This window comes from Hemibagrus wyckioides, linkage group LG11, assembly GCF_019097595.1.
Source record: "Hemibagrus wyckioides isolate EC202008001 linkage group LG11, SWU_Hwy_1.0, whole genome shotgun sequence".
NCBI lineage: Eukaryota > Metazoa > Chordata > Actinopteri > Siluriformes > Bagridae > Hemibagrus > Hemibagrus wyckioides.
In genome coordinates this window covers 18,287,252-18,301,406 of record NC_080720.1, presented here as the reverse complement: position 1 = coordinate 18,301,406, position 14,155 = coordinate 18,287,252, and the positions used below count along the sequence as shown (strand labels likewise).

At 41.8% G+C, this 14,155-nt stretch overlaps 1 protein-coding gene across 3 annotated transcripts in view; it reads left to right on the top strand.

The window, feature by feature from the left end:
- shmt2 (serine hydroxymethyltransferase 2 (mitochondrial)) overlaps nucleotides 1-13,610 on the top strand; it is a 35,872-nt gene extending 22,262 nt beyond the window's left edge. For all 3 annotated transcript variants that reach the window (XM_058403250.1, XM_058403251.1, XM_058403249.1), the window contains exons 3-12: nucleotides 3,453-3,532; nucleotides 5,616-5,816; nucleotides 6,222-6,303; nucleotides 7,671-7,793; nucleotides 10,322-10,461; nucleotides 10,801-10,963; nucleotides 11,323-11,422; nucleotides 11,593-11,748; nucleotides 11,849-11,956; nucleotides 12,897-13,610. In XM_058403250.1, the coding sequence (XP_058259233.1) occupies nucleotides 3,453-3,532; nucleotides 5,616-5,816; nucleotides 6,222-6,303; nucleotides 7,671-7,793; nucleotides 10,322-10,461; nucleotides 10,801-10,963; nucleotides 11,323-11,422; nucleotides 11,593-11,748; nucleotides 11,849-11,956; nucleotides 12,897-13,024 (1,281 nt within the window). In that variant the 3' untranslated portion in view covers nucleotides 13,025-13,610. The remainder of the gene's footprint in view (nucleotides 1-3,452; nucleotides 3,533-5,615; nucleotides 5,817-6,221; nucleotides 6,304-7,670; nucleotides 7,794-10,321; nucleotides 10,462-10,800; nucleotides 10,964-11,322; nucleotides 11,423-11,592; nucleotides 11,749-11,848; nucleotides 11,957-12,896) is intronic.
- The last annotated feature ends 545 nt before the right edge of the window (nucleotides 13,611-14,155 follow it).

Here is a 14,155-nt window from a genome sequence, read left to right as displayed (position 1 = left end):
GCCGCTGTTTATCTTTGACACAAACGCAGGGGTTGTTATCAAACACTGGGAATTAATGCCCATTTTTGCCTGTGGAGCGTTTAAGCTACACAAAAGACCGTAATACATGCCATGAAGTGTCTTTAACAACACACTGCTGTTAATTTTTGTTAATTTTTGTCAGTGACACAAACACAGGGGTTATCATCAAACACTGGGAATTAATGCTCATTTTTGCCTGTGGAGCATTTACGCAAAAGACCGCAATACACGCCTCAGAAAAATACCATCAATTGTCTTTTAGTGGGTGATCCTCCCTCACCAGCGATGATGTCAAGCTTCCCAGCTGCCCATGATGCAGGTGGTTTATGAACACAAGCAAGAAAACAGGAAGAAGTTGCCAGAGTGGGTATTTAAGTCTGTCAAGATTTTTATTCACCTCTGTGGGGAAGTGAATAAAAAGTGGAACATTTTGAACACTTTGCTTTGTGGCAGCTATAAAGGGAAGCAAAGTGCCTCGTCACGTCTGTCAGGTATTGCGATGGTCAGCTGGACATAAATCTGTTAAGTGGTTTAAGATATTCCGCATGATGACGTGTGATGGATTTGCTTGCATCTGGTGCTGGAGCAGCTGGAGCCTTTCACCTCTGCTACAGATGCATCTGTTCTCAGATGATACAGAAGAACTGAATTACTTTTGTTATCATAAAACAAGTGTCACTATAACTTTTTCAAGTAGAGATGCACAGTGTATGAGTACTTTTTTTAAAATGACAGCATTCATTTTAAATCTGTGATGCTGTGATTGCATGTCGGTTCTTATTGTGTGTGTTAATTTGTCTCAGGTAGGTAAGGCATGCACAGTGACTCAAGTGGCAAATGCATAGAGAAACAAAACAAGTTACATGCCAGCATTTGGGGGAAAACAAAAACAGGAGCATATTGTGCATATTATTTCTTACCTCGCTAATGAAGATGGGCAGCGAAACAGACACAGCATTAAAAAAAAAAAAAGGTGTTATAAATCCCTCCACTGCAAAACAGCCAGCATAAGCAACTTGGCAAGAAAATCATGGTGATGGCAACAAGTTTCAGCACGTTAGACAGCTAAATGTTTTACTGAGAGCAATTCAGGCATGTAATTAACTGATCATTTTTCTGTGTCATGACTCATGAAGCTTGTAACACTGAATTTGCTCATTCACGATTGCTATCACAAATGATTAGTTCAAAATTAGGATACATAAATATGAGTCAAGTCAGAAAATGTTCGAAATAGAGCTAGATGTTAAGCAGGCAAAATATTGTAGCCTTGTGAATCGATGCTGTTTAAGGGTACATGCATTCACATGACCACTGCGTGAATCGTGTGGTCATTTGGTTCTGCGGCACTTTTGTACGTCCTCATTGCTCAGTAATGATCTGATCAGCCATAACATTAAAACTTACCTGCCTAATATTTTCTAGGACCTCCCTTGTCCTGTTCCTCAAAACCATTCCTGAACAGTTTTTGCAGTGTGGCAGGGTGAATTATCCTGCTGAAAGAGGCCACGGACATTAGGGAATACTGTTGCCATGAAGGTGTGTAGTTGGCCTGTTTAGGTAGGTGGTGTGTCAAAGTAACATCCACTTGAATGACAGAACTCAAGGAAATCATTGTTCATCAGACCAGGCCATCTTCTTTCATTGCTCCACGGTCCAGTTCTGATGCTCACATGCCCATTGTAACTGCTTGTACTGGCCAGGTGGCAGAATGGGTATTCTGACTGGTCTGCAGCTACACAGCCCCAAACATAGCAAGCTGTGATACACAATGTGTTCTGCATCAGTGAGCCTTGGTTGCCCATGACCCTGTCCCCAGGTCACCACTTGTCCTTCCTTGGACCACTTTTGGTATGTACTGACCACTGAATACCGAGAACACCGCACAAGACCTGCTCTTTTGGAGATTTTGTGACCCAGTCATCTAGCCATCACAATTTGGCTGAAGTCAGAGTCACTCAGGGCCTTACACTTGCGCATTTTTTACTGCTTCCAACACATCAAATTCAAGTACCCACCCCTGGACACATGCCGCTGTAAGAAGATAATCCAGTGTTATCCACCTCACCTTTCTGTGGTTTTAATGTTCTGGTTGATCAGTGTATGGGATTTGTGACAGAACGTAAGTTTGCTTATTCATTTTGGGATGCAGTGTCACGTGGTGCTATTCTCTGGCCGCTATTTATGTTGGTATTGCAATACATGGATTGAAAGTACTGCAGGTTTCATGACAGCACATGCCAAGAGTAGAAAGTTTCATAGAGAAACAGTGCTAGTCAGTGTGTTTAACTTCACTGTGCATGAAATCTGAGTATCACAGTTCCACTTGGAATCCAGTTTAGTTACTTGTTTATTATTTCTTATGACTGCTGTCTTAATCATGGGAGGAATTTACAGTTTAGCACTCACAATCTGTGTGTATGTGTTCCCATTTTGATGGATTTATATCTTGGCAATATATTTGATACTGAGAATCACATTTCCACACTTGATATTTATATAGAAATTTTGGTTAGGAATTAATGGCAGTATTAAGAACAAGTAGTCAGATAATGAGTACCTGACAGAGCTCTTGTCAGTTGTATTTTGCAGGAAGTCGTGGACTCTTTGTGGCAGTTGTGTTTGACTGCAGTGAAATTCTGAGAATTTAATTGTTTGTTACTCTGAAAGTTTCCATGTTGTTGATTTGGACTGGCACCAGGCTGCTTAACTGAAGATGTGTTAAGTGTTCAGAATCATAGTGCTGACAGCTGTTTCAGTGTTGCCTCAGCCTGAACGCTTTCTCCTCATCTGTACTCCACTGTCTCAGTGTGTCTCACTCCAGCTTGTCTGAGTATGTATAGCAGAGCAGACAGGAAGTGTAGAATAGCATAAGAGAAAACTAATGACTTCCACTTTTCTCCTCCACGCTTTTTACCTTCTAAGTCTGTGATGCATGCCCTCTTTTTGTGCTTTCTGTCTTGGCCCGTCATAAACTCTCTTTTCTGGTACTTCTGGACCCTCCTGTAGTGTGTGAGGGTGCAGAAGTTCTCAACTGCATTTCCAAATATGTGTGTTTGCTTTCGCAGTGTGACTGTGACATGTGTTTGAGAGGTGCTGCCTGCTCTGTGGTGTCTGACAGTCTGCGTCCAAACATTTAACTATGTATGTGTTTGTGTGTGTGCGCGCCTGTGGGTGTGTGTAGTAAAAGTAAGAGAGAAATAAGCAGTTCTAATGAGTAGAGGCCACACTGCAGGGGCATCTTTTTACTGCTGATCAGAAGGTTGTGAATTCGAATCCCAGGACCACCAAGCTGCCAATGCTGGGCCCCTTAGCAAGATCCTTAACCCTCAATTGCTCAGTTGTATAAATGTAAATCGCTCTGGATAATGGTGTCTGGCAGTTACATAAATGTATATGTCTCCCTCTCTCTCCTTGTCTCTCTAACACAGAACTTCTGCAGCCGAGCAGCACTAGAGGCCCAGGGCTCCTGCCTCAATAATAAGTATTCAGAAGGCTACCCAGGAAAGCGGTAGGTCTCTCTCTCGCTCTCTCGCTCTCTCTCTCTCTCTCTCTCTCTCTCTCTCTCGCCCTCCCTTCCTCCCTCTATCTGTCTGGCAGTTTGTGTGTGTGTGTATGTGTATATATATATATATATATATATATATATATATATATATATATATATATATATATACACACTATATTGCCAAAAGTATTCGCTCGCCCATCCAAATAATCAGAATCAGGTGTTCCAATCACTTCCATGGCCACAGGTGTATAAAATCAAGCACCTAGGCATGCAGACTGTTTTTACAAACATTTGTGAAAGAATGGGTCGCTCTCAGGAGCTCAGTGAATTCCAGCGTGGAACTGTGATAGGATGCCACCTGTGCAACAAATCCAGTCGTGAAATTTCCTCGCTCCTAAATATTCCACAGTCAACTGTCAGCTGTATTATAAGAACGTGGAAGTGTTTGGGAACGACAGCAACTCAGCCACGAAGTGGTAGGCCACGTAAACTGACGGGGCGGGGTCAGCGTATGCTGAGGCGCATAGTGCGAAGAGGTCTCCAACTTTCTGCAGAGTCAATCGCTACAGACCTCCAAACTTCATGTGGCCTTCAGATTAGCTCAAGAACAGTGCTCAGAGAGCTTCATGGAATGGGTTTCCATGGCCGAGCAGCTGCATCCAAGCCATACATCACCAAGTGCAATGCAAAGCGTCGGATGCAGTGGTGTAAAGCATGCCGCCACTGGACTCTAGAGCAGTGGAGACGCGTTCTCTGGAGTGACGAATCGCGCTTCTCCATCTGGCAATCTGATGGATGAGTCTGGGTTTGGCGGTTGCCAGGAGAACGGTACTTGTCTGACTGCATTGTGCCAAGTGTAAAGTTTGGTGGAGGGGGGATTATGGTGTGGGGTTGTTTTTCAGGAGCTGGGCTTGGCCCCTTAGTTCCAGTGAAAGGAACTCTGAATGCTTCAGCATACCAAGACATTTTGGACAATTCCATGCTCCCAATTTTGTGGGAACAGTTTGGAGCTGGCCCCTTCCTCTTCCAACATGACTGTGCACCAGTGCACAAAGCAAGGTCCATAAAGACATGGATGACAGAGTCTGGTGTGGAGGAACTTGACTGGCCTGCACAGAGTCCTGACCTCAACCCGATAGAACACCTTTGGGATGAATTAGAGCGGAGACTGAGAGCCAGGCCTTCTCGTCCAACATCAGTGTGTGACCTCACAAATGCGCTTCTGCGCTCACATCAGTTTAAGTTTCACTTGTTAAAGTGAATTACACAGCTTAAGTTTAAGTGACAAAAAGATAAACTGACTAAACTGACCTTGCATTCCATCCACCCCAAAATTGTGAAGTTGTAGATCAGAATGAAGTCAGTTTCAATTTTTACTTGCATTCAAAGTGATTACACAGTGGGGGAACAAATTGGACAACTCTGCAGTATTTTTGTCTTTTGTTAGCAACAAGGTCACCATCTAACTGTGATGAGTGATGACTTAAATCCATGTAATCAGAGTTATGGATTAACAAGCATATGTTTGTGTGTTGATTGATTGGTCTAAAACACATCCTATACATTATATACCACATAACTCTGTTTCCTGTAAGAATTAGTTTACTGTTCATGCTGTGAGCAGCCATGCTGAGTTGACGTTGCTTGCTGAACTCAGACGAATCTTAGAGCTAAGGATCTCCCATGTAGGATTTTTTTGTTTTTCCTAGTCGGAGGTAAGGAATGACAAATTACAGCTTCTAGTCAAATGCAGCATATATCACTGAAACTGTCACTGTCACATACGTGGGTCTTCTGTAACCTCTATGAGTGTAGTCCTAGTTACTTTTTTGTCCCTTTAGTGTTGCCATAAATTACTACTATATTGTTACCCAAAGTTTTAGTCCAGGGTGAATTTCTTTAGTATCACTTTAGTATCCCTAATGTTTTAGAAGTTGTTTGTAGTAGTGGTATAGACCTATTTCATCATTGTCAGTGACCTTGGAAGATTTGTCTGATGTCCTTATTCAAAGGTAATTCTTCATTTTCACATACCACACTATGAAGTGTTAATAATGTGAAGAATGTGTTTGTGCACATGTAGGTATTATGGTGGTGCGGAGGTAGTGGATCAGATCGAGTTGCTATGTCAGAAGCGCGCTCTCAATGCATTTGATCTGGACCCGTCTCTCTGGGGAGTCAACGTTCAGCCGTACTCGGGCTCTCCGGCTAACTTTGCCGCCTACACTGCAGTGCTGAAACCCCACGAGCGTATCATGGGTCTGGACCTGCCTGACGGAGGACAGTAAGTGCCTCACACACACTCACACCCTCTCTTCTTTCTCATGTTGGTTCTTTCAGTGTCATTCGAGTCATTTTACTCAGACTGCTGTTCTCTCATGCACCAGGTTGCTCACTACCTCACTCCTTTGCTTGCCCATAATTTAAAAAATCATCGGGTGCTTGGTGTGATGCTTAGTACTCATTACAGCTGGTAATATAAAGAGAGGACATTGCATCTCACCTGTTTAAAGGAAAAGTGTAATACTGAGAGATCATTATAGGTGTTGATGGCTAGCTGAAAAAATTAACCTACCAAGAACTCATCATGGTTAGAGTCTCTCTATACTTTGGCAATTGATAAAAGTTATTCTAAATGTCTTTTATTCTTTCTCTCTCTCTCTCTCTCCCCTTCTACCTCTCTCTCTAGCCTTACACACGGCTACATGTCTGATGTGAAGCGAATCTCTGCTACTTCAATCTACTTTGAGTCTATGCCCTACAAACTCAACGTAAGTCCATCACATCATACCTTTTCATGCTCAGTTATTAAATGTTTTTTTTTTTTTTTTTTTTGATGCTGTTGATTTTTCAGATGATCAGTACTTAGTAATTACTTGTCATTTTATCAGCGTTCACGTCGAAACCGTCTCACTGTTAATCTGTCTCTGTCTCCGGCTCAGTAAAAGCAGTAGAGCTGATTGGTTAGAAGTATCTGTTTCTGTGTGAATTGCCATCTGGCATGGTGTTTTTTTCCCTCCTGTTTCAGGGTTTTGTGGTTGCTACTGTTTATTTATTTAGATCAAGCAAACCTAATACATGCCCTGGTGACTGTGTGTGGTTGTGAACAAATCTTAACCACTGGTCTGTCTTCACAAGTGACTGTTGATGCTCTTGTGAGATCGATTGATCAGTGCCAATGTGTGTCTGTGCAGCTCATCGATGCAGGCGCGTTTTTTTGGGTGATCAATGTGCAGGGGCGTGTCCTGTCTCCGTAGTCTGCCGTCTGATGGATGAGAGGGCCGTACCCTCTCTACGGGAGAGATAATAGGAAATCGACAGGCGGCCTTGGCCTCACACACACACACACATTCTTGCAGACCCTCACAGCCCACGTCAGTGATGGAGCAAGGAGGTGGACTAAGAGTTAGAGAGGTGCTGGAGATGTGAGAGCTCCAGCTAGAGATCTGCTACAGATGTTGGCTTTAAGGGAATAAATAAATTAGTTCTTTTTCTTGTCAGTTACTTTTTATTGACTGAGAGCTTGTTAGAAGGTTGGAACAGGAAGTAATTTGCATATTGCTCTATACCTGTGGAAAGATCAAATCTATCATATAGTAGCTACAGTTCTATTTCCATATTCAAGGTTTTTATGTATCCTAGTATTTCTCTTTATTTTTTGTGAAGAAATATGGTGAAATTGGCATGCTCTAATTTACTACCAATTTGGGAAGAGTTTTTGTTTGTTTTTACTGTTTTGTATTTATTACATAGGATTTTTACCATATTAAATTATTTAATAGATATTATTTATTTATTTAGTTTAGTTAGTTATGTTTTTAACTATGTATTTTTCTGCGCCATTTGACAAGTAATAATCTTTAACTTAATTGCAGCAAAATGAAAACGACCCAAAACTGGAGTCACGCCCACCCACCAAATCCCTTCCTCCATCCACATAAATATTAATGATGTATTCACTCATAATTTGCATGTTTTATAATCATTGCACGTGTCTGCAACATGGGCCGAACTGCATTTCATGATATTTCAGAAAGCAGTAAGATAGAAAGTTATGGGGAAAAAAGTAGAAAATGAGTGTCATGAATGTGGGAATGAGATTCCTTTCTCATTTTTTTCTTACTTTCTTTCCGCCTAGCCTAAAACAGGTCTGATAGACTACGACCAGATGGAGCTGACTGCGAAGCTGTTTCGGCCTAGGCTGATCATCGCCGGCACCAGTGCTTATGCCCGCCTCATCGACTATGCTCGCATCAAGAAGGTGCCACACACCTCTCTATCACGGTTTTACACTCTCTTTATCATTATAACCCTCTCCATCTGCCCTTTTTTTTTCTTCTTTTTTTTTTTTCCCGCATTCCTTCTTCTCCCCACTCTCGTTCTCTCTCACTGTATCTCTTCCTCTTTCACACGAACACACATTCGTTAAATTGCTTATTCCTGGCACTCCTGGATTTTTTTCACACTTCTCGCACATTGTTTGTCACTCAGATGCTCTCTGCTGTGTCTCTCTCTCTCTGTCTCTCTCTCTCTCTCTCTCTCTCTCTGTCTCTCTCTCTGTCTCTCTCTCTCTCTCTCTCTCTCTCTCTGTCTCTCTCTCCCTCTCTCTCTCACTCAGACACACACACCCCTTGCTTCTCTTTCTATCTCACACACCCTTATCCTGCTTTCTCATTCTGTCTCGTACACACACACACACACACACACATACACACACGTACTGTTGCTGCTATCCCATCTTCATGAAAAGGATGTTTTTAGCACTGCACCATGTGTTGTGTTTCCTCATTGGATGAGGTCCATGAGACACACCCACTCAGCTTCTCTGCCTCTCTCATGTTCTCTTGAATTTCTAGTCACAATTCCAAGCCCTAAGACAAGAGGTCAGTCAAGAGTCCAGGTTTTATTTTAACTGCTTAATGTTTAATAATCAGTGGAATAAGCACAGTTTGAGAACAGTCCCTCCGGAGACAAACAGAGACAGAGAGGCACTCCGTCTCCCAGAATGCAGTTATGTTTTATAAAGTCAGATTATACACTCATCTGGACATTTATTCATATTCAGATTGATGTTGAATTGATCCACCACATCCACTGTCATACAGTATGCTGTGTTTTTGTGCTAAAATTCAATCTTAACATGTCGTCCTGCCATAGTGCAGACACGAATACCAAAGAGTTTAACAAATAGTTATCAATAGGTGCATGTGCATTAGAGTTTGATTAATATTTCCAGAGTCAGCAGAGATCCCAGGGCATGGTGGATAGAAACAGAGATGTTCTGCCCCCCCCCCCCTTTTTTCCTCTAATGCAGCATGTCATATGATAAAGGCTGTGTTTTGCAAACAGCTGGTGTACCAAACAGTGCTGAAAGAATGTGTTCATCAGTATCGTGCTAGTCAGAGCTGTAACACAGCATTATGTTAATCTATCCCCTCCTTTCTAGAGAAGCAAAATAGTCCTGCTTCTCTATAATTATCACACCAGAGTGTGGCTCCATAAAGCATGCCAGAGTGTTTGATTCAAACATATCGTTCGTCTTGTTACACTGGGTTTCTTTGGTCAGTACTTAGTTTTAAAAATAGCAATTACAGTGTGATATAACAGGCTTATAACAGATTACTTATTTTATTACTATTTCCACCACCCAGGTGGCCAGGTACCATGCCGTCCATGCAGGAAGTACAGGTGGAGGTAAAATAGTGCAGGACACAGTGTGTTTATCACAGAAGCATACGCATTAATGTCTCTACCTCCACAAAAAGTGTGCTGGAATTTGCTTGACATTATTCCACTTTTTGGAATAATAAAGTGGCAGAATCATGGTTTTCTCCAAACGTTTAATGCTTCAGATTAGTTTTGGTTTATTTACCCACTATAATATATTCCTTCAGCTACAGTCAAGAAGCTTTCTTTAAATTTTTATCCATATACAGCTGGTACAGTACACAGCAAAAAACAAAACACAATCCTCCAGGAATACACAACTACCAGAGACAACACAGGACTAAGTACACTACATAGAGCTACACAGACTGTACAGTACAGTAATCGACAAGGGATTCCTCTCTGTGTTTTTGTTGTTCTTTTGGCTGCTCCCTGTTCACTCGGTCCACATGTTTCGTTTTGGCACAGGTTTTAAATTTTCACTTCAGATGACAGTATTGCTAGACTTGATTGTGTTTGTATTTTACGAATCGTGCATATCACTAGTCTCTACCCCACAGAGAACTCTCCCTATTTTCATAAGCAGTTATTTGACAGATAAATTATTTGATATGTACTCAGCCTCTTTAGGAACAGTCCTTGAGTAGGATTTGTTATATCTGTTTATCCATCTTTCCCTCCATCTCTTTCTCTCTCCCCTTTCCTTTCATGCTCTTCTGGCTCTTCTTTTATGGCTCTTTATCCCCTTCTTCCTTCAGGGCCAGATGTTTCTGTGGCCTGATTTTACTGCTCGATAAACATCAGCCACACACACACACACATACACACACACAGAGCATATGCTTGCAGACCCATGCATAAAAATATCAGTTGAAAATCAGATAAAATGGAAAAATCTCATCCAGTGCTGTGCAGTGATGTCACTTCCTCCCCACTATAATTTCCTTTGAAAGCAGCTATTTAAATGATACTTATTCTGTCTGCTGCTGTCTGTCTCTGTATGTCATTCTTTTCTTCTCAGCCTGATAATGAAACCGAATGTGGAAGGAAAGAAGAGAAATAGAAATATTTACATGGTTGTTTAATAAAAAGATCCTTTTCTTTATCTCTCTCTTGTTCCAGCTGTGTACAGAGTTAAATGCATACCTGCTGGCAGACATGGCCCACATTAGCGGCCTCGTGGCTGCTAAAGCTGTTCCCTCTCCGTTTGAGCATGCCGACCTCGTCACCACAACCACACACAAATCTCTCAGAGGAGCCAGGTATTCATTCTTTCTCTCTCTCTCTCTCTCTCTCTCTCTCTCTCTCTCTCTCTCTTTCTCTCTCTCTCTCTCTCTCTCTGCACACAGACGGACATACATGTGTGTCAAGCACTACTATTCAGTGACCTACGTAATGACACAGTAATCCTTCAGACGCAAAATAGATAAGAACGATTTATTTCCCTTTAGTTAATTAACTAATTAATTAGTAAAAAAATATCCTAAACACATTACGAGTTAATTGTGTGTAAGTTCAGGTGAGGTTCAGTTCATTATCTTGAGCGACCGAGGTGCTTTGTTTGTCCATTTATAATGTAAATTCTTCCTCTTCCTCCGCAGAGCCGGGCTGATATTCTACCGTAAGGGTGTGCGCTCTGTGGATAAGAAAGGTGCTCAGGTGATGTATGACCTCGAGGACAAGGTCAACTTCTCAGTCTTCCCCTCTCTCCAGGGAGGTCCCCACAATCATGCAATCGCTGGGGTTGCTGTGGCTCTGCGACAGGTACAATATAAATCCAAATGCACTTCAGAGCATTCCTCTTTTATCCCCCCCCCCCTTTCCTGCTTAGATTCTGAAATAGTTCAGCTGTTTATTTAGCCTTATTTACATTGACCTAAAAATACTTTTGGCCCTCAGTGAAATACCACTAATGCAACTATTGCAGTATCTCATTAACATTTTTTAAATGAAGATATTGCCAACATGACTCATTTTTCATTTTTGCAGCGGTCTCACAAACACACACACACACACACATTGTCACCCCCCAGCCCCCAACCCCCCCGGAGTGGCGGGGAGGTGGGTGGACAAAAATTTTAACATGTCTATATTTTTTTTTTCCCCCCTCATCCCATCTTCAGGCCAACACCCCAATGTTTAGAGAATACATTGCACAGGTGATGAAGAACGCAAAAGCCATGGCTGATGCATTGCTGAGAAAAGGATACACTCTTGTGTCAGGTGAAAACACAAAACATTTCACATCTGGAGTTGCTGAAATGCAAGTGTTTTGATTTTCTTGACTTTTTAATGTCAAAATTCCTAGATGGGGGTTATCTTGATTACTTTTCTATCTCTCTGTCTTTCTGTCTCTCTCTCTCCCTCTCTCTCTCTCTCTCTCTCTCTCTCAGGTGGGACTGATAATCACCTGGTGCTGGTAGATTTGAGACCACAGGGAATGGATGGAGCACGTGCTGAAAGAGTTTTGGAGCTGGTCTCCATTACAGCCAACAAAAACACCTGCCCTGGGGACAAGAGCGCACTCACACCCGGAGGCCTGCGACTGGGTATGTAGCACAATACATTCACATTCAGACTTCTACTCTCCAGCATCCCTGATACTCATACGGATGGTGCTTGTTGTCTTCTGCACCGCTTGTATGCCAGGTGCCCCGGCTCTGACCTCTCGGCAGTTTAAAGAGGCAGACTTTGCGCGTGTTGTGGACTTCTTGGACGAAGGCTTCAAAATCGCTCTGGATGTCAAGAAAAAGACCAGTGAGTTCAAAAATCTTTACCATTTCTTATTTATGAGGTGCTTATTGCCATCTGTATGGCACTTTATAGTGTTTCTATATCTGTGATCATGTAGCATATGTAGCTGGAGTGAACGATCATAAATCCTTTAACCAGCCCACCAGGCAGGACCAGCCTCATGTTTGTGTTGCCTGGCAACCTTTACTTGTCTAAAAAGTGGTAGCTAACAGAATGTAATATTGTATGTAGCGCTATTTATAGAGTGGAATGCATTAACAGAGACACAAGTATACAAGTGTATAAAGTGGCACCCTTAAAAACATCAATTGAGCCTGGCTAGTGTTTTCATGTTTTTTATGCATGAGATAGATGTGTGTTTTGACAACTTTACATTGCAATTGTTTCCACACACCTGATTCTGAAAAGGTTGCATGTCATCCATGCAAGCTCATTAGTGCTGTGGGATTCAGACTGAATAACGTGCACTACAGTTACAGCACCGGGGTGTTTCTGCCACCATTCTGTACATATGCAAGCTAAATAAAACATTCGTTTTGCAAATGTTAACAGCGAGTATAGGTTTTTTTTGTTCTTTCTCTGGTTGTAGAATAAAATATTCAACACCCAGAGAAAAAAAAAAAAGACAAAAGATTGATGACCGCTCGTCTGCTGAGTCTACTTGTCCGGCGGGAGACTATGAATAAAAACTAATAGCCCATACACGTAATTTTGTCCCGGGTGCCCGGGTTAGTGATTTGTGCACCTCTGTGTAGTGTCAAAACAGAAAAAGGGAAATCAGTGTTTTCATTGCTATAGTGTTTTGGCTCACACACAGCAGAGGGCTCTAAACATTACAGACTGCTTCTTTGATTACTGTTGATTCTGAGCTGTATACTATCCTCATGTCCACTCTCCCTCCCTCTCACCTTTCACCTTCTCTTGTCTCTTTAATGGCATGTAGAGAAATTAGCGGAGTTTAAGAGCTTCCTCCTGGAGGACCCTGAGACTGTTGCTCGGATCGGTGACCTGCGCAGTCGGGTGGAGGCGTTTGCCCGGCCTTTCCCCATGCCAGGCTTCTCCGATCACTAGCCCCGAGCCGAGACTGAGAACCGGGTGAAGCTCCGCATCCATCTAGGAGCCTTTCAGCTACTTGCAGCAGAGTTAACAGTGAGAAATGTATCAGTATTGGGATAGAACTTTTTTCCGGTTTAATATGAGCCTCCTTTGTTAATCAGGCTCCATGTTGGAAAACATGATGTGAAGGGTTGCTGCTTGAGTAGCTTCGTCACCACACAGAATTCTGAATATAAGAACAAAATGGTTTTTCCCCACCCGAAATGTATAAGTCTTAATGAGCCTGTAGTGCACAAATAGACCGTCTATAAACAGTTTTCTTCACGTTGCAGCTCTGTTGTGATGTATAACAAGAACCGATGTGTGATTAGTTTTGGTTGCCCACACATTTTGATTTTTTCATTTTTAAATGCTGAATCAAGGGCCTGAAAATACTGGGATTTAAATCCAAACTCAGATTGAACAGGTGTGCTATCAGACTGTTCAAAGCTGTTCAGTGACAGTCTGGCCTGGAGAACACAAAATAAACAGCTCTAGTTCCATTTCTCTATGACAGTTTTAATTCTGCAAGAGTAACCAGTTTGTAACTTGCGTTCATTTTTATATTAATTAACAAAACTTGTGAGACCTCACCTCATAATATTTGATAGATCATTGTGTTGCACAGACACTTAATCGTTCTTAATTGTTTAGCACAGAACAGATATCAAACACACATCTGGCTATACATCAGCATGGACCATTTTCTGTCGCAGGTTAACCACCGCTGCTGTGAAAACAAACTAAAAAAAAATTACTTAATTAAATGCAACATAGAGTCTAATATTACGGAAAGTCTGGAGGCTTAGCTCGTACAGGCTGGGGTCAAGTAGTGCCAAGATCTTTTAACAGTGCAGTTTGCCAAATATGTACCTTTCCATTTTACCTTAAAGTGGTTATAACAGGACGACCTTGTATGAATATCCAATAACTGTATACTGTCGTGTTCTTGTCTCAACTTCACCCTGTTTACATGACTCATTCTCCAGCATTCTGTTCATCAAACCTTTTTATCTGTAAAGTTTTCTAAGTAGACAATTTACAAAGTGATTTTATAAAACTAATCCCAATAAATTTGAGCATTAGCTAAACTACCCTTGTTTTTAT